This window comes from Xenopus tropicalis, chromosome 8 (assembly GCF_000004195.4).
Source record: "Xenopus tropicalis strain Nigerian chromosome 8, UCB_Xtro_10.0, whole genome shotgun sequence".
In the NCBI taxonomy this organism is placed as follows: domain Eukaryota; kingdom Metazoa; phylum Chordata; class Amphibia; order Anura; family Pipidae; genus Xenopus; species Xenopus tropicalis.
In genome coordinates this window covers 109,041,228-109,062,414 of record NC_030684.2, presented here as the reverse complement: position 1 = coordinate 109,062,414, position 21,187 = coordinate 109,041,228, and the positions used below count along the sequence as shown (strand labels likewise).

Below are 21,187 nucleotides of genomic sequence, written 5' to 3'. Positions count from 1 at the left end.
TTCCATAAGTGTGTATCTTCTCTCTGTCTTTATATATAAACGTATATATGTATATATATTACACAAAAGCCACGAATACATTCTAAAAAATATGCTTGTAAACTCGTTCTAATGATGTCATCAGTTGTAACTGGTTATTAGTGATGTCAATTAAAAAATATATTGTATAATACACATATAAATATACATATAGTATAATATACGTATAAATAAATAAATAAATATATATATATATATATATATATACACACACACACACACACACACACTAATGCTTATTTTCCATTAGGGGTGATGTTATAATGTTACAATAAATTAATATTGCCTGGTGATGTGACGCTGTTTTATGTATTTATTTCAATTAAAACTTAAGATATACAAAAGTATAGTGGGGTTAAGCAAAAAAAAAAAAACCGTTAAGAAGCTGAATTCTTGTGTTTGACACCACTGTGTTTTCTTGCCAAATATTTGGGCATTAGCAGACACGCAGGTAGATTGTATATACGACTCCATTCGATTTGCCTTTCATTGTTTTGCTTTTTTCCCTTTTCTATCACAATTTGTGTGTCTTTTTACTTGGGAGCTATTGCGCCAGTACTTAGTGCAGGTTATTGGGTGCCTTTTGCGCTCAGACAGATACAGTTCCTAAGAAACCCTCCGGGCGGTAGCGTGGCCCGCAAAGTGCCAGCAGTTAATTGCCCCTGGGGCCGATGGGAGGGGGCTTGCAGTGCTGTGCTCCCATAGGTGCGCTCTCCGGGGAAGGGCAGGGCCAGAGGGCCACTTGTATACCTGGAGCCGCCCTGCCCGGCCAGGCTGTTGCAGTGGGTGCATGTGTGGGTACGAGGCAGGTGTAGCTGGGAGTTTGCTGCCAGTAGCGAATGGAGGGAAGGAGTTGAGGAGGGAGGGAAGAAGAGGAGGAGAGTGGGGGGAAGGAGGGAAGTCCCTTCCCAGCCGCCAGATCCACATCAGCTCTGCCCTGGCATTGCACCTCCCGCTAGCGCTCCGGGACTCTCCTACTGAGCTGGCAGCGCCCCCCGCACGGTGCTGCCTCTTCTCTCCCTGCCACTCGAACTACTCGCTGGCTGAATGTTTCTCTCGGGCACTTGCGATCCAGGATGTTAGGAATAGTTAAAATGGAAGGACATGAGACGACAGATTGGAGCAACTATTACCAGGACACCCAGGAGGTAAGAGAAGGAATCCCTGCGCTATTTCCAATGTGCGGCGAGTAGGGGTAGGGGCTGCTCACCAGCTGTTACCCATGTGGGAAGTAGTCACCCAAGCAGGAAAGCAGTTTGGGCTAGTGACAGAAGCAAACTTCTGTTGGGTTAGTGCACCCTAAGGCTGGGGAGAAAGTGAGAGGTAGAACCAGTTCCACAAGGTAAGAATAACAGAGAGCAATTGAAAGTTTGTCCCCTAGAGGGTTCTCCAAGTTCTCTTAGTAGTAGGTCGAACCGCTGGCCATTTCCGTGCCAGTCTCCACTCTGGCACTCTAGGGCAGTCTGGAATGGTAAGAAAAAGGGACATTTGTTGCTTATAAAAGGCAGGAATGTCAGGGCAGTCCTTTCAGCCTCACTATAAACACACAGCCCAAGTCAGATCTGCCCTAGAGGATATATTTTCTCTTGTCTATAAAAGAACTGAAATAAGTTCTATAAAACATTGAAAATTTCCTGAACCCTCTGTAACCTGTTGTTCGCTCGGAAGAGGCAGTAACGCACAGTCACAGCCCCAGTCTCCCTGTCACAATCACTCGCACTTCCTTCTTTTCTGCATGAAGTTACACCATGTAATCCAATTATATTCACATTGTGCTCCATGGCTCTCCTTATTGTCAGGGTACTTCTCCGTTTGGTTCTACTGATACCTGAGATGCCTCCATAATACTCTTAACATTACTCAGGCTGATCTGTCTGCCCTTAGATCCTTCAGCTGGAAATTGTAACTCACTCTGGATTCAGCCACGGGCACCGGGGATGTTAAATGGGATCTATGCCCAAAATAAAACATTAAGCGAACGAAAATCTCTTTTTCTAAGCAACTTTGCAATATACGTGATAGAATTGTAATGTTTTTTAAATAGCCAAATATATGTGTGTATATATATATATATATATATATATATTAATGAATGAATATTGGAAAGTTGCAAAAAATGTTAAAATCTTTTATTAGGCAACATTTGATTTTTTGTTTTACATGCCCATTAAACACATCCATCTTCTAAACACATACAGTATAAAGTGTGTATGTTTATAATATTTGCACACCACAGTATTTATATACCTCCCTTTCCTTCTATTTTATAGAATAATGTTTGAAAACAAATAATACATGCTTGCAAACTCCCTATAGGAATACACAATATTATCAAAGATACCATTCATCTTGCCAATTGGAGTTAATAAGCCAAGGGGTACATCAAGCCTCTGAGGCAGAGTACAATCTGAAACTTGAATAGCGTTCTTATCAAGTGGAATACAATGGGAAATTCTAGATCCAAATTAACACTGAATTGAACAATTGCTATTAAACTTGCACATCTGCAGTTAAAGTGTCCCATTGTATTCTACAGAATGCCAGAACAATGAGGCGCGATGGCATTCTATGGCATTATATGGAGATATGGATTGTTCCACAGAGCTGGGGAAATTGGATACACAAGGAAACATTAGCGTCCTGCTGGCGGCTTTGTACCTGAAATCATATTTAGAGCATAGTGAGAAGCCCAGGGCTGCATGGGAAAATACCTTTTACACTAATGCAGTAAATGCCAATTTAATATAAAATGCACAAGTAAGGCAAAGCCCTGTATGCGTATCTATTTCGGTTACATTTATTCTTCAGAATCAGTTAGGCGGTTTGGAAATATGCCATGGTGTAAATTGGTTACACAAATAAGAATCCCATTTTATTTAGTTACCTTCAGTTTTGCCTTTTATAGAGTTTTATATCCTAATACAGAGGGTACCTCTCCTGAAAATGAACAAATTGTATTTTAGGAACAAGTGAAGCCCACTCCCCGAGAGTTACACGTTACCCAGTGCTTGTTAATGGCAACATGACACGGCTAATTAACTTGCCTTTTAAATATAGCTGCCCTATAGAATCAGTGCACTGCCATGAACCCGAACTAAATGCTTCCCAAATCACCCGAACCCCTGTCTGTATGTAAAGATCTCTATATAAATATAACGTGGGGCAGGATCTTTATAGAACTATCGTACGTACTTACTGTGCCTGCACTTTTACCCATTATCAGAATTTCATGTAAGCCAGAGTGGGGAAAGAAGAGGGTAAAATAGTCACAAATAAACTGACATGATTTGCTCGGCCGAGAGGAATTATGAATGAATTCGCAGCACTTTGGTTCAATAGTCATTTTCCTGGGAAGATACCCGGAGAAGGGCGTACAGAGGGGGGAAGAGGTTACTCAGTATAAACGGGGGCACCATTTGTATAACAGAAGCCTAATATCCGGAGAAGGCAGCTTTTATCCTAAGAGTGCAATCACTGCGCCACAATATAGACATTGGCTTAGATATTTATCATAGGAGGCGCAGTGCTTCCCAGGCTCAGGCTAATGCACTAAACACGTTAGCCCCATGAGACTTGGCCCAGACTCGGGATGGCACATGGTGAGGGCAATTCCAGCCCAGTATCAGGGGGTGCGCTAGGTCGGGGATACGCTACAGGAGCTGGGTATGGGGTTTAGCTGGGGGCCACTATAATCCTCTGTTTATTGATTGTTTGCTCTCCTCTCAGCTGGGGTCAGGCCCTGACTCTTTGTACTTTTCTGCTTGCAGGCCTATTCCTCAGTTCCGGTCAGCAACATGACCCAGGGGCTGGCATCCATGAATACCTACATGACTATGAACCCCATGAGCTCCAGCAGCAACATGACAGCAGGCTCCTTCAATATGTCCTATGCCAACTCAGGCTTGGGAGCGGGACTGAGCCCTAGTGGCATGTCTGGCATGGGAGCGGGATCCGCCAGTGCTATGAACGGTATGGGCTCTGGGGTGTCCTCCATGGGCACCGCTCTGAGCCCCTCCAGTATGAACGCAATGTCAGCGCAACAAGCCTCCATTAACAGCTTGTCCTATTCCGGCATGAACCCAGGAATGAGCCCCATGGCATACGGGCCATCCAACATGAACAGGACAAGGGACACGAAAACATTCCGGAGAAGTTACCCCCATGCCAAACCCCCTTACTCCTACATCTCACTGATCACCATGGCCATCCAACAGGCCCCCAGCAAAATGCTGACTCTCAGTGAGATCTATCAATGGATCATGGACCTTTTTCTATACTACAGACAGAACCAGCAGCGCTGGCAGAACTCCATCAGGCACTCCCTGTCCTTTAATGACTGCTTTGTTAAGGTGGCCAGGTCCCCAGACAAGCCAGGCAAAGGCTCTTACTGGACCTTGCACCCCGATTCCGGGAACATGTTTGAGAATGGCTGCTATCTTCGTAGGCAAAAGCGATTTAAGTGCGAGAAACAACAAGGGGGGAAAGGCAGCCAAGATGGCAGGAAAGATGTTTCTGGCCCTTCGTCCCCTTTGCACCGGGTACATGGCAAATCCAGCCAGATGGACAGCAGCTCCTCCATGTCCAACCCTTCCAGCAGCCCTCAGTCCTTGGAACACAATGGTTCTAATGGGGAGATGAAACCACAAGTAGCAGCTGGTCCTTCTCCCCTCTCTTCCCACCAGAACCACTCTACTCACTCCTTGGCCCATGAAACCCATATACACCTTAAGGGAGACCCCCATTATTCCTTCAACCATCCATTTTCCATCAACAACTTAATGTCATCTTCGGAGCAACAGCACAAACTGGACTTCAAAGCCTATGAGCAGGCTCTTCAGCAGTATTCCTCCTATAGTGGGGGACTCCCAGGGATGCCTTTGGGTAGCCCATCTATGGCTGGGAGAGGGAGCATTGAACCTTCCGCTCTGGAACCCACTTACTACCAAGGGGTGTATTCCAGGCCTGTGCTAAACACTTCCTAGGACCAGTAACATTCTCCTGGAAAATGTGGTGGGCTTTGCTTTCTTCAGATCGGGACTGTTACCTAAATAGTGTATCGATATAAAAAAGGGATTATACATATGTTATTTTAAACAGGAAAAGTGAAAACGTAAAAAAAACAAACATAAAAAAAAAAAACAATGGGCAAAAAATATTAACTACAGGTTTTGGGATGTAATATAAACCACGAGGTCAACTGAGCTGCAGTGGGATGTATTTAAACTGTTTTATCCTGTATATATTGCTAAATGTCTTATCATTTCCCCAAGGCACGTTTACAAGTGAGTTTTCTTGCAGTAAAACCAGACAGACAAAAAATGAAGAAATTCACAATATTTTTGCGTCATTAGACATATATAAATATATATATATGTGTGTGTGTTGAGTTCCAAGATTGTGAAGGACAATTGTGCTGTGAAACATTTCTTCCCTGTCTTCAAACGAAAAGTTTTCCCTTTGGTGACAGGGAGAGAATCCCCTCTCACTTACATTTATACAACTTTGTTACCGAACTTTTTTTTTTAGTTTAATTTTGTTTTTATAATTTTCATTTTTTTGGTGGGTCGGCAATGGTGGAGCAATTTTTAAGGCGGCTAAATAGATTAAGGGCCAAACAAGCGCCTACTCTGTTTTGCAGCAATAAAATCTGCATTATCCTATTTAGCTTTTTTTCTTTATGACAGAATAGTGTTAAGTGAGAAACATAGGTCATTTCAAAATCAAAGGTCGGATGAATGTCTGCTGGGGTCACACCCTAACTGGCTATTTCCCCTGTAGATTTAGGGGATACCCCTCAGGGATAAGCTAGGAAAAGGGTCTTTATGTGTTTTTATCTATTTTCTTTCTCTCATTTTTTTTCAACTGTATTTTGTTTCTCAAGTATCCGTAATTTATTGCATGGTTTCTACCCGGTTTGGTATCCGTGAAATTGTTTGGAAAATAATGGCTCAATAAATAACATAAATTGTTCGACTTAAGTTTTAATTTCTTAAATGTAATTAAAATATTTTGATTTTCAAAAAGTAAAAAACAGAAGTAATAAAAAAAATACACAAATGAAGTTTTGAGTGTTTTTGTGCAAAATATATTTTCAGTTCTGAGTAAAAAAAACTTTTGTTTTTTATTTTTCTAACATACACATATATATATCTATTTATTTAGGCTACTTGTATAGCGCTGTATTTTTCCAGTACATCATTAGTATAGAAAAGGGAACGAATAATGTAATAAAACACACAGTTATATTATCGATTAAGTGCCACCTGTTCATACACGTAAGAGGAATCCAAACTGTATAGATTTATGCGTACATGCACAGAGCATATATTTATATACAAACTTTTTTTAAAATCTTTATAACAGATACAGTAGAGAGGAAATTTCTGTATATAAGAAATATATAAATATATATATACTTAAACAACTGATACTGTAGTTACTGGCATGATGTCCTGGAATAAATGTTGCATGGTGCTGTTATTATAGCTACTAACCAAAGCCCAAAGCTTTCTCAGGAGACACCAGGGCATCCCTTGAGATCAGCAAAGAGGGGGTTGCACAAAGGGGGGGCTACTGGCAGTTAGTCACAAGGCTACTGGCAGTTATAGAGAGCTAAGCCAGGTATTCTTGTTATTGCCACTTTACAGCCAAACAGGAGATTTTAACCCCCTTGAAGCAAATTGGAGTTGGATCTACATGATATTTTCGTTTCTATGACAAACCCTAAAGTTAAATAGAAATTGTGTTAGCAAAGGGATCTTTCACGTCAAGGATATGTCTCTTGCTCAGACTACAAATTATACGCCAAATAGAAATCGCATTGTCTGTGGAAAACTTCATCTGTCTGTCCAATTAACTCTCTCTCTCTTTCAGTTACCTGTTAATATCCATCTATCTATCCATCATCTATCTATCTATCTATCTATCTATCATCTATCTATCTATCTATCTATCTATCTATCTATCTATCTATCTATCTATATCATCTATCATCTATCTATCTATCTATCTAATAATAATATATCTATATCTTTCTCCGTTCTCCCTTATTTATATCTCAGATGCTTATTTCTATAATTTGCAAATCTATTTAGATAATTCCTGATAATTTTTGAGTGTTAGTGCAATATTCCATTTTCTGCCTTTGATATATGCATATGTTTGAGTGAATATTTATTAAACTAAACAAATAACACGCTGATTCGTTAGGTGGCGGTGGGAAGAGCAGTGCTGGGATGCCAAAGGGTTGCACAGCCCGTACTGATGGGCGCAGATTTTCGTTAGTAGAGATAAAAACGAAACACGTCGGGCACATTTGTCATATTCGTCAGAGAAAGTGCAATTTATTACAGCCAGGGCTGTCCAACTGGAGGCCCGCGGGCCGAATATGGCAAAGGGTTTTGATTTTCTCCCGAAATCTCCGCTACCAACCGATTGAATTGAGAATCGCCTTTTACCGCTTGATAAAGAGTCACAGAGTGGGAGGCAAGGTTGGCATCACAGTGCTTTTTAAATATCATGGGGTATTCGTGTATATAAGCAAATATATACATCTGCCCCTGTATATGGGTACAATGTATGTCAAAAGTGGCTGTTGGTATCTAATTACCAGATGCGCAATGAGGTTCTGCTTTGTTTGCGCTTCTTAGCGCCAGGGCTTTGCATTGGGTGCGCTGTGTGAATTCTCTGATATGTGCGCCTGGAGGACTTCTGTGCGTTTGCTGAATTGCTCTATTTTGTTTGCGCATTTCATGTATTCCGGAATCCTTTTTTTGCCTTTGTACATTCGGCCTTTGAGGAGGCAGAGCGACTCCTGGGACTCCTTCACTAACACAAGGCACCCTTTCCCATGTGCAGTTACATGTAACAATCACTTAGTGATTAGCTTTTATCTTTATGCTGCAGGTAAATACTGAAAGCAATCCTCTGATTGGTTGCTATGGGTTACTGCACTGTGGCAAATTTTCCAACTGTTAGGAATGTACTCCCTGTGAGCAATTACTGATTTGGTGGTTGTACCCACTACATGCCATGGGGGCAAATTTATTAACACAGGAGAAAAATATCCAACTTGTTTCCATTTCCCTGCAAATAACATTTCCTGCTATTTACAATTATTAGCATATAATCTTATTGGCCACAAACATTCCCACTGCCATAGGCACCTGTTAAATTTAATTTTTCTGTGCCCCAAAGACATTTTTTTTTAGCAATTTTTGGAATCAATACAGTTTTGGGAAACTTGGAGTGTGCAGGAAGTAGCAGGGAAAAAAAATACATTGCAAAATATCTGCCAATTACACTTTGTATAGGAAAAAACAATTTGATTTCATTTAGAACAGAAGTAAAGTAAGTGAAGCTGCCCTTGTGTATTTGGCCGTGCATTATGCGCTCCCAGTGTTATCCCCCTGCAGTGGCTTATTTTATTGTGTGTGTGCACGGTTATGCGTGGGTGTGCAGGCTGCCTCCGTTGGCGTGTGTTTGCTCTGCAATATTTGTGCTATGCATGCCTGGGTGCAGGGTTGTTATGGTGAGGATCCTGTTATTATGCAGCACTAAGCTCTGGGCTACTGTGTGCGCCCAATAATATATTCCTGTCCTCTCAGCAAAGTCCTGAGGGAATCCCACTGAGTTTCATTTACTTGGTGAGTCTTACCCGTCTGCTTGATAGGCTTACACTACTGGGATTTATTTCTATCCCAGGTCTCTCCCTGAAATGCTCTGTATCTTTATTGACTGAGCATGGCACACTATCATTGTATTATTATTATGGGTAATTATAGGGAAATATACCCTGTGATTTGGGGTTAATCGCTTTTTCTTATACTTTATTCAGTACATCCTATTGGCTGAGGTCATTTTACACTGAGAAATGTACAGTAGGACACCACTAAACACAATGGGAGAATGTAATTTAATTTTGGATCTAAACGGAAAAAAGGTGTAAGTATAAAATCTGTAAAAACAAAAAAAAAACACAAATACAAGAGTATTGTAGAAATGATACCTATATTGGCTAACAATAAAAATGATGAAGGGGCCTTAGAGCTCCGAAAGCTTGCAATGTATTTTTATTGTTAGCCAATATAGGTATCATTTCTACAATACTCTTGTATTTGTGTTTTTTTTAATTATTTTTGACACTGGCTAACACGGTACTACAGTTTTTGTTTTGTGAATATAAAATCTGTGAATGCATTGTTATTTATTTGAAGATTTGCGCTGTATTTATTAATATAAGTGAGAGCTGCCACCCCACTTACTTTTAGTGTCATCCGTGCCCTAATTTAAATGGGATCCCTCCCCATAAAAACTCTTTTTTTTGCAAAATGAAAGGAAAATTCTAAGCAACTTCATGGAAAATCTGATTTTGAAGTTGTTGTTGAACTCAGTATGTGTCTGGCTGTTTCTGTTCTCTGCACTTCTGGTTCTGACTCCGGAAAATTTTAAAAGAAACCAGCGTTGGAAGAGAACTGACTTCTGCTACACTGTTAGACAACCAGAGAACAGAAAATCTGCTTACGATAGCAATTCGATTTGGAAAGACCTTAAGAAACTTTAATTTTCATTGTTTCATTATGTTTATTGGGAAATAACATTTTATTTTCACAAGACAAACATTTAGTTTGTGGGTAAAATATCCATTACAGTACAGTATTCACTACAAAGGGTAGCTCTAGACCTGTACAGAATTTTTAGGAGTTCATCCTGGTTTAATAATGTCTCTAACAATCCAGTACAAATGAATAGAGAGTTTTTTTTTTTCCAGCCAGTGATTAATATTCTCATTAAGGGAAGCATCAGTCATACACTTTTATTGTTTGAAAAAAGTTTTACCCTCCTCATTTTGTGATTGCTATTTACATAGAGTTAAACTCCCAGCAATATACTTGCCCTGGCTACTGTTACATATCAGTTAGACTACACAGTCTGCTGTACCCGGGGAAGGAAACAGTTGCCTTTCCCTATTCGCTCACACACTCAGGGAGAGTTTACAGACATGAACTTTGCTCAGATAAATGTCCCAGCCCTCTCTTTCCCGCTCTCTTTGTTGCCGAGCTGTATTAATGCAGTTCCTTAAATTTTTTATCTGTAGAACTGCTAAGCGGGCAAGTGATTCTGTGCTGGGTGTCAGAATCCCGCCGTGGGACGTGCAGTGCATTGTGCTTACATGGATAATGCAGATAGGGTATAGGGAACTAGCAAGCACAAGCAGAGATAGAAAGAGGAACACTGTAGCCTACAGATTAATTATACTCACACACACACATTTATTTATATGTATATATATTATATATACCTGTATATAGCTATGCAGTAGGTCAGGCAGATTTATTATTTAGTCCCAGGTTAAAGAAAGCAAAGAATATGTAAAACCATGTTTTGTGCATATACTGCTGGCTCTAATGCTAAACCTGTCCTACATTTATGATATTATCTATAATTAGTATTCCCTATGACATGTGTTGTACATGTACATATGCATTGACACTTAGGGGGGGATTTATCAACGTTCAAATTTGATTTTTTTCCCACAAATCAAATATATTTGCACTACACCTCCCAATATTTGAATTATGGATGAATAACTTGAATGTAAAACTTTGTCATCTTAAAGCTGGAGTTTTCCTAGGCAAGATTCAAGCCATTTGTTTCAATTTGAGATTTTTTTGAGTCTTTTTTTGAGCTAGTAAACTCATAAATTCAAGTTATTCAAGTTGTTTTTTTTTTTTTACACAATTTTATTCAATCTAGTCATTCGTATTCAGATTTTTTCATTAATAAACATTGAGGTTTTTTTTAATTGTGAGTTTATTCAAAGTAGAAAAAAAACCCACAAACTCGAAAATTGATAAATAAGCCCAATAATATTCTTCAAGGCTGTCGAGAACAGAAAAGGGCTCATTTATAGCAAGGGGCACAGCATACAAAGCCTTTGCACATCTGCATCCCCTCATAAATTTGCAGGTAAACTAACAAAAGTTTAGCCCAACTGTGTAGAGCTTGTAACTTGCCCACAAAGTGGCCCAATAATTTCAGTTTAGGCTGCACCCTGTAGCAGCTCGTGCTGGCACTGCAAACAGGAGCAGAGACAGAGGGCCAGGTGTTCCGCTGCTTTGTATGTGGCACCCCCATACACCACTGAGTGCGACATAATATACAATACTTCCCTAACTTTATGAACTATCAGTTGACCAAATAACTTGTGAATGAGCCAGAAAATATTAAAATCATGATGTCATACAAAGTAGTCTGTGGCATGCTTGGGCAGACAGTAACCAAACAATAGCAAAATAACTTCAAGGCTGAGGGGTAACAAGTGCTCAACTGGCACTAGAGCACAGAAAAAAAAGCAGTTCACCCATTTATAAACAGGTGGGCCCATTCTATATATGACATGGTTTTGAGGTTATTCATAATGTATATGCAGTCCTGGTTGTAAAACCCCTATATTGGGTTCCATTCTAGAAGGGCTGCACTGATTGTAATTCACTTATTCACTGATACCTGGGGCTCCTGTTAGCAAATAAACGCAGGCACAAACAGGCGAGTGATCCTCTTCCGTCTTCTTTTTTGACGCCGGCTGCACATGCTCAGTAGAGTGAAATGTTGCACAAAAAAAGTAGACTTTTTGACTCTACTTTGCATGCATGGACCCTGGATCGAAGCAAAAGTAGAAGGAAGGAAGAGGATTGCTCGCCTGCATGTACCCCGGGCTGGTGCAGTTTTCTGATAACAGGAGCACCAGCCCGGGGTTTCAGGTAAGCAATCTCTTTTAAATGCTGGGGGTGACTAACATTTGGCACCCCTCAGTGATTTTAACTTTCCCCCTCTTTTAATCCTTGTCATTTCAGGGGCCACTGCCAGCTTTTCCATGGTTATCATTTCAGCTTCACCTCAGCTAATTTATAACTAACACAGGCTTAACAATAATTGAACAAACAAGGGTTACAGAATAGAGTGGGATCAGAGGACCCTGCTCACAAGAGCTTACAATTTAAAGGCATTGCACTGGGGTGTGCTTTGTGGCCTTAGCCCAAGTCAATCTGTAGATTCTGGCAAATGCCAGAGGGGCTACTCTAAGATGCCATAGACAGTCACTATTTATTGGGCTTTTGGGGGTTGTTTGGGCCTCTGGGTACTTGAAATGCCAGTCCAGACCTGTTTGTAGCTATCACACAGCTCTAATAACATTGCTTCAGACTGAGAGGGAATGCCCCAAGGAATACAACGTATGAGCACAGGCTATTTTGCTTGCCTGAAGTGTGGCATTCATCGATAACCATATTAAAAGCACCATACTTGACCAGGGCTGCGTTTTCTATGTCAAAAATACATCTGCAGAGACAAGCAATATAGCAGAACGAATATGAGTGACTGCATGTACACTCCTATCAATATACATATATGGAAAAATACAAAGATAAGAAATATACACTACACAAACTATGACTTTTTAAGGGAAAATATAGAAATCATAAACCCTAGAACAGGCGTGGACTAGCATTTCAAGTACACAGAGGCCCTAACAGCCCCCTTTAGGCCCACTATATAGTGACTGTTTATGGCATCTTACAGCAGCCCCTCTGGCATTTGCCAGAATCCACAGATTGCCAGTCCAGGCCTGCCCTAGAAAAATATAAAATCTTTTCATATCTCATACTGGGCTGAACCTCAGTTCCCACTGTTGCAGTATAACAGCAGTAGAGCTGTTCCCAAGGTAAGCCATAAAGCAAAATATTGATGGAGAATCCCTCATAGCTGATTTCTTTCCTGTCTCAATGTAGCTGTTGTGGTCACACATATGGCCGCCTTCCTCCATGACTCTTTCATCTTTATTCTTTCTCATGTGTCTTTATCTGTCTTTACATTTCTCCTTCTCTCTCAGTCCTTTCGTCATTCATTCAAGTTTTAACTTTGCTCTTTTCATGGACCAAAACAATTGTGTTATTGGAGATAATGTATTCAATCCCTTTAGAGTGCTGTAGCGGGGGAGTTGTATCTAGAGTGGCTTTTCCTTCAGACTTCAAATAGAAGGCCGAGAAGCAACGTTGCCCTGATAACTGCTTTTGATGTGAAGGGGATAGTTATTGTCCCACAAATTCTATCCTTGGGGATAAGAAAAGGGGGCTTGATCGGTAACATCAGGAGACTTTAATAAGCTGAGCAACCAGACAAGATTAGTGTCCCTTACAGCATTCCATGCATGTTGATAGCGAGACATATTTAACACGCGGTATGTTGTAAGAAATAGTAAGGTACAATAGCCCTGTTTTGTTCAGCTCTTCTTACAGTACAAATTTACACTCCAAATTTAGTCTAGAAAGTCTGATATAGGCTAAAAGAGAAAAAAAGAGTATTAAATGCACTCTCATTTTCCTATGGAAAAATAAGGGCTAGCTTAAAGGAAAGTATCTACCAAGGCAAGTCCACATCACAAACTGTTACTTCCTTAGCAACAACACTTAACTAAAGTTGGCCATACACAGAAGATAGGGTTGCCGACCTTTTATCTTTCTATCCTATTAATAACATTGGCATTAAGCATCATTTTTACAGGTCAGGTTGCAACCCTAAGTGAAGAGCTGCTGGTTTTACTAAGCCTTCAGACAAGCAAATAGTTACCCTCTTTGGCCATCAGGTCACACCTACCTGGAAACAACCACATTCACAGCTATAAGCAGGGCTTGGATAGGGGTTGGATTCCCCAGTCAGCCTGAATGATATTTAGCAATACCCTAACCAGTTATTGATTGAAGGAACCAAAGCTGCCCACTTAGAGTTGCCAAGTCAGCAAGCAGTATTTGCCTGTATATAGCCAGCTTTAGCCATTAAAAAAAGAACCATACTTAATTTTAACTATAAAATGAATACTTAATATTATTTCTACATAATCTAAATATGATAGCTTCTTCAGTGGGTATGGGCCCATATAATCACAATAATGTCTCATTTTCTTTGACCAGATAAGCAGAGATTTATTGTCACACCAACAATCTTTATTCTGCTTCTCACCCCTCTCCTCTTGGTTCACATACCTCTATCTTATCTTATTAAAAGGGTATTACACTGACCGTAATTTGCTTGCAGGGCTTTTCTTGCTGTAAACAAAAAAAAACTCTGCAAATATATATTTTTATTTGTTTGTAAAGTCACCTAAGCATTTTACCATTTTCCATAAAGATTTACCCAACAGAGAACAGGTTGACTTTATTACTCATGTTGTGCTCATACAAACAAACACAAGCTGCTGGTTCACTGTGTACGATAACCCAATGCCGGTATGTTTACTGAACAATTACAGAAAATAAATCATATAAATATACTTTTAAATAGAGTATAAAACTGGATAGCTAAAATCAATGTCAAAAAGAGCCTCAATAGAATGTAAATAATATGTGTGTGTGTGCCGTAATCACTGTATTTTTTACTGTATTACATTGTATCATTGTATAATGGATATAAGAATGTTAACAAATAACAACTCTTTTTTAAATAAAAATTGTGTTTTTATTGCCTGAATGGGGCAGGCTTTTATGTTCTGTAAATGAGCAGTCTGTGAGTACAGCAGCTTTTGTCTGCACTCGACTGCCATAGAATCCTTCAGGTCATGTTGCGACATTAAAGGAAAACTATACCCCCAGAATAAATACTTAACCAACAGATATTGGGTAAATATTGCCCTTTTACATGTTTTACATTGAGCCACCATTTTTAATGGGCTGTGTGCTCCCTCAGAGATCACATGACAGGAAATAATGCAGCTCTAACTGTAACAGGAAGTAGTGTGAGAGCAAGAGACAGAACTTTGTCCATTAATTGGATGATGTGCCCTTACATGTATGTGTGCACCATGAATCATATGATCCCATGGGGGTCGTCCTTATTACTCAAAACAGCAATTTTCTATTTAGGATTACCTAATGGCAAATATTAAAAGAAAAGTATATTTTTATGAAAATTGTTAATTTCGATGAAGCAGCCACCATTTAGGGGAACATTTACTAATCCACGAACGTCAGAAAAGCGTCCGAATGCGTTTTTTTCATAATGATCTGTATTTTGCAATTTTTTCGGAAATTGTCGCGACTTTTTCGTAGCCCTTACGACTTTTTCGTAGCGTTACGACTTGTAGCCATCGCGCCAAGTATGAAAGTTTCGGATTCATTCAAGCTTCGGTATCGTGACTTTCCTTGGGCCAGGTTGGAGCTGCAGAGTGCCATTGAGCCCTATGGGAGACTTTCCTTGGGCCGGGTTGGAGTTGCAGAGTGCCATTGAGCCCTATGGGAGACTTTCCTTGGGCCGGGTTGGAGCTGCAGAGTGCCATTGAGCCCTATGGGAGACTTTCCTTGGGCCGGGTTGGAGCTGCAGAGTGCCATTGAGCCCTATGGGTGACTTTCCTTGGGCCGGGTTGGAGCTGCAGAGTGCCATTGAGCCCTATGGGAGACTTTCCTTGGGCCGGGTTGGAGCTGCAGAGTGCCATTGAGTCCTATGGGAGACTTTCCTTGGGCCGGGTTGGAGCTGCAGAGTGCCATTGAGCCCTATGGGAGACTTTCCTTGGGCCAGGTTGGAGCTGCAGAGTGCCATTGAGCCCTATGGGAGACTTTCCTTGGGCCAGGTTGGAGCTGCAGAGTGCCATTGAGCCCTATGGGAGACTTTCCTTGGGCCGGGTTGGAGCTGCAGAGTGCCATTGAGCCCTATGGGAGACTTTCCTTGGGCCAGGTTGGAGCTGCCGAGTGCCATTGAGCCCTATGGGAGACTTTCCTTGGGCCAGGTTGGAGCTGCCGAGTGCCATTGAGCCCTATGGGAGACTTTCCTTGGGCAAGGTTGGAGCTGCCGAGTGCCATTGAGCCCTATGGGAGACTTTCCTTGGGCCAGGTTGGAGCTGCAGAGTGCCATTGAGCCCTATGGGAGACTTTCCTTGGGCCAGGTTGGAGCTGCAGAGTGCCATTGAGCCCTATGGGAGACTTTCCTTGAGCCAGGTTGGAGCTGCAGAGTGCCATTGAGCCCTATGGGAGACTTTCCTTGGGCCGGGTTGGAGCTGCAGAGTGCCATTGAGCCCTATGGGAGACTTTCCTTGGGCCAGGTTGGAGCTGCAGAGTGCCATTGAGCCCTATGGGAGACTTTCCTTGGGCCAGGTTGGAGCTACAGAGTGCCATTGAGCCCTATGGGAGACTTTCCTTGGGCCAGGTTGGAGCTGCAGAGTGCCATTGAGCCCTATGGGAGACTTTCCTTGGGCCAGGTTGGAGCTGCAGAGTGCCATTGAGCCCTATGGGAGACTTTCCTTGGGCCGGGTTGGAGCTGCAGAGTGCCATTGAGCCCTATGGGAGACTTTCCTTGGGCCAGGTTGGAGCTGCAGAGTGCCATTGAGCCCTATGGGAGACTTTCCTTGGGCCGGGTTGGAGCTGCAGAGTGCCATTGAGCCCTATGGGAGACTTTCCTTGGGCCGGGTTGGAGCTGCAGAGTGCCATTGAGCCCTATGGGAGACTTTCCTTGGGCCGGGTTGGAGCTGCAGAGTGCCATTGAGCCCTATGGGAGACTTTCCTTGGGCCGGGTTGGAGCTGCAGAGTGCCATTGAGCCCTATGGGAGACTTTCCTTGGGCCAGGTTGGAGCTGCAGAGTGCCATTGAGCCCTATGGGAGACTTTCCTTGGGCCGGGTTGGAGCTGCAGAGTGCCATTGAGCCCTATGGGAGACTTTCCTTGGGCCGGGTTGGAGCTGCAGAGTGCCATTGAGCCCTATGGGAGACTTTCCTTGGGCCAGGTTGGAGCTGCAGAGTGCCATTGAGCCCTATGGGAGACTTTCCTTGGGCCAGGTTGGAGCTGCAGAGTGCCATTGAGCCCTATGGGAGACTTTCCTTGGGCCAGGTTGGAGCTGCAGAGTGCCATTGAGCCCTATGGGAGACTTTCCTTGGGCCAGGTTGGAGCTGCAGAGTGCCATTGAGCCCTATGGGAGGCTTTCCTTGGGCCAGGTTGGAGCTGCAGAGTGCCATTGAGTCCTATGAGAGGTTTCCAAAATCATGCAAAGTCTGAAAGTTTTGCCCGCCGTTTACGAGCGCTCAATACGAAAAAGTTGCAACAAGATACGAGCAAATCGTAACGGCTACGAAAAAGTCACGACAATTCGCGCAAGTCGTAATGGTTACGAAAAAGTCGCGTCAATTTACGAAAGAGTCATAACGGCGAAGAAAAAAATCGCAAAAAATACGAAAAAGTCGCAAAATGTTCGTTTTCCAATCGGAATTTTTCCCATTCGGATTCGTGGGTTAGTAAATCAGCCCCTTAGTGATGGGCTGTGTGCTGCCCCAGAGATCACCTGACAGGAAATAATGCAGCTCTGAATGTAACAAGAAGTAGTGTGGGGGTAAAAGACAGAACTTCACCCATTCATTGGCTGATGGGGCCTAGCATGTATGTGTGCCTAGTTTTCCTTTTTTTCTTCAACTTTGTTTTTATTTTTGTTTTTCAAAAATTTCACCATAGAATATTTATGAATACAGATAGATGGAATCTAGATAGAACGAAAAAGAGGTAAGGAAGGGGGAGAATAGGTGAAAGGGTTAAGAATGGACAGAAATAAGGAGAAAAGTAGTGTTGAGGTAGAATTGGAGTAAATGTACAAACAGTAACCAACTGTTGCTATGGATAGAATTGTTTTTATAAAGTGACATATTGGCCAGTTTTGAAATGTATCCTGTTCTGATCAAAATTTTCTTTAATCAGGTCCCACGTAGCTAATTTGCTGATAAACTTAGGTGTAGACCTGATGCCCTTTTGTGCCCAGCACTTGTACCCTAGGGTTACCAAGCCTGGAGGAAACTCAGGGTTGTTGTGAATAGGAATGAGAATGCTTGGAGCACCTTTTATTTGAGGTTTCAATTGGCAGTGAGAGTATGATAAACATAGGGGGAGATTGTGGAGCAGGGGCTGTGTTTTCTATGTAGTCAAGGGAGATCTCTTACTCCTATGGGTTGAGGTAAGGTGTTTTTAATGTCCACCCATCTGTCTGTCAGTTCATTCGAGTTCCATTGTCCTAGTTATGCCATAAAGAGGTAGTTCGCCATTAGGGAAATGACACATAGCTTTGTCGCCCTTAGGAAAGCAGCACAAGGCAACTGGTGTAATTGCTGGTAAATGTGGAGAAAGAAGGCATTTTTTTCAGTGTTTATACCAGATCGCTGCATTGTTATTATTACTTTTTGTTACTTAACTTTTTGTTCAGTTTCTGTCCTATTCATCTTCCAGTCTCCCCTTCATAACACTGCTTGGTTGCTAGGTTAATTTGTACCCTAGCAACTAGAAAGCTACTGAAACTGCAAAGCTGCTAAACAAAAGGCTAGATAATTCAAAAATCACAACAAATAAGAAATGAAGTCAATTTGCAAATGATCTCAGAAAATCACTCTCTACATCATACTAACAATGAACTCATAGGTGAAAAACCCCTTTTAAAGGTGCAGCATTGGCAAAAACTGATCACATAACAGGAAATAATGCAGGTTCTAACTGTAAAAGTAAGAAATGTAGACATAAGTGACCTCTAATTACTGACTGATTTAACCTAGCATGTATGTGCTAGATTATGTATGTATGTGTATGTTTTTTTTATATGGGAATCTCCAATATTGCTTATTAATAGAAACATGTATTGTTTTACACATAGGCTGTTATATGTAATGTATGTTATAGTGATCTGCAATGCTAATGCTTATATTTTCCATTTAATATTTACAGCACCGAGGGGCAATTCCAATTCCACTTGCCCTCACCTCCTTGAAACTGTACCTCTTTGTTTATATTGTTAAAAGCAAGCATTTTCTTTTGAATTGGTGGTAAATTGAGTAGGTCTGGCTGAAGGTAATGCAGCAAACCCCAAGTTTTCCATTTTATTTATACGGTTATCTTTCAACGGCATGGATGGAGTAGACTTTTAATAGAAAAGCATACTGCTAACCATTGAGAGAGGGGAATTTGATCAGCCTTGGAAAGGGACTGTGCCTTTAAACGATCCCATGCCCTCCTCCCAGACATCTCAAAGATGATAATTTCAAGGTTACTCCATTCAAAGGTTTTCTTCTTTTAGCCTCTGAATAGCTCCAGTTTGTTTGATCCTTGTTTTATTGCCTTGTCTGAGAAGAGAATATCCCAGATAGTGACTTAGACTTGCTCCCCACCTCTTACAAAATGACTGAACAGCTTGCCTTTAATATCTTCTGGATTTAAGGAAAGACTCCCACACCCAGGGGAGACCACAGGCAATAGAAGGTGGAGATCAGGATGTATATTACTGTGGGCAAGACTGTGATCAATTGGACTAGACTAGAGAAAAGATAATGCCAGAAAATACATTTATTAGCAATAATTAGAATGACAGTTAGTGTACCGTCGCTATCTGCAGATAAACCGCCATCCAAAGATATAGAATAATCCTGTATTTCTATAATATATATATATATATACATAAACAGGGCCTGTAACATTCACAGAAACCATCATATATATGCACATACATATAAGCTGCAATATCTCTTGGAGTAGACCCTATTATTACTGTATTTATTTTTATTATAAAAGCTAATATTAGCTTTAATGAATAATCATACCCAGTGGCTTAAAGGCAAACAGTATTTTACTAGGTTGCTATGCAACGGTCCCTGTGTGACCTGAGGAAAGCCAAAGTAAAATCTATTTAATCTTTGACAATATTCTAATGGTGTCATGGCCTATATACATGATTCAAACGTATACCCAAGCCGACGCATGCAACACAAACACGGATGCTGCCTTCCGATTTACATAGTCAGATCTTTTATTTCTTGTAAATTGCTCATAGTGTTTTTATAATGGTCTTTACATGAAGATGAAGCTTTATTTGGTGTTACATATTACACATTTACAGCAACATTAAAAAAAAAAATGCAGAAATATAATTGTATTGGATGCTACAGAAAATTTATAAGGATTTTTCGCTTAACTAATATATATGGATGTTCTCATTACCCAGAGTGCTATTTTAGAAATAAGCCCCCTAAAAAAATTGTCTAGATGTCTGAATGTTCCCATAGATGGTATAACGTAATTGTTTTTCTTATGACTTATTGTTTAACTGAATTAGAGGGGGGGTGAACCAAAACACAGCTCCATACATTAGATATTAAGTTTATTTCTATACATATGTATAGCTTTATTATTGACTGTAGATGACAAATACGTATTAAAAAATATCTCAGCAATCAAACAAAAAGTAAAAGTCCCTATCCATGAATATGTAATAGAGGAACTATCCTCAGGCAGATGTGCTTCTGAATTAACCTACCTGATATCTTACATATAGGAAAACACCTATGCGCCATAAGGGCTATGACACATGGAGCTACTTGTAGCCTTGGCAGGGTTCTTGGCTTCAAAACACCAGAACCCTGCCATACACAATACTGAGAATTGTCTGTGCTACAACACAAATAGAGACAATTACCATTATTGTCAATTTTGTAGCTGGCTACAAGTAGCTCCATGTGTCATTGCTATATGTGGTAGAATTGTCACCCAGCCAGTATTTTATTAGCCTAACCGGTAAAAAAGCAGTCAAGGCTGGGGCAGATACTACAAATTTACCAGAAATATAATGCTCAATTGTACCTTGTTTTGGCCCGATCCCCCAAAAATCCATTCTGCAACACTAGTCAACAGTCAACTCCGTAACTCCGCCCCTCATGTCATTGACCCACCCGCCTACATCATTGACATGCCCACCCATGTCACTGTCATTGGGAAGAGAAGAAAGGGGGGACGGGATTGAGATGCTCTGGCTGAAATGCAAAATAGTTAAAATGTTTTTAACTAACATGCAGAAACAAATACATAGTATATAGTGGCAACCCACACCCATACAGCATAATTGTACCACAGGCAGCCTAACTCCCTTGGAATTAAACTGGATAGAAGGGCCAGCTGTTCCAAGCACTTGTTATGGCTGCAGCTTTCTACGAAGAAAGCAGCTATAAAAAATGCCTCACATCTCGAGGGTCCATGTGACAAAAAAGAAAAATTCTCACACACCCACGGCTAAAAATATAATAGAACAAGTATCAGAATAGGTAATACATATAAAAATAACAAGCAGTCTCTAAAACGGGTGCAGTTATGTCA

General features: G+C 41.1%; 1 protein-coding gene across 1 annotated transcript; it reads left to right on the top strand.

Moving 5' to 3' along the window:
* Positions 1–993: 993 nt before the first annotated feature.
* On the top strand, positions 994–5,159 carry foxa1 (forkhead box A1). Its single transcript, NM_204088.1, has 2 exons — positions 994–1,187; positions 3,807–5,159. The coding sequence occupies exons 1-2, from the start codon at positions 1,116–1,118 to the stop codon at positions 5,019–5,021; spliced, it is 1,287 nt and encodes a 428-aa protein (NP_989419.1). The 5' UTR covers positions 994–1,115; the 3' UTR covers positions 5,022–5,159.
* Positions 5,160–21,187: the final 16,028 nt, after the last annotated feature.

What these genes read in the sequence shown, in the direction of transcription:
- foxa1 (NM_204088.1), top strand. Translation starts at nt 1,116, where the DNA reads ATGTTAGGAATAGTTAAAATGGAAGGACATGAGACGACAGATTGGAGC. An exon ending in ATTACCAGGACACCCAGGAG is followed by an intron (nt 1,188 to 3,806) that starts GTAAGAGAAGGA and finishes TTCTGCTTGCAG; the next exon opens with GCCTATTCCTCAGTTCCGGT.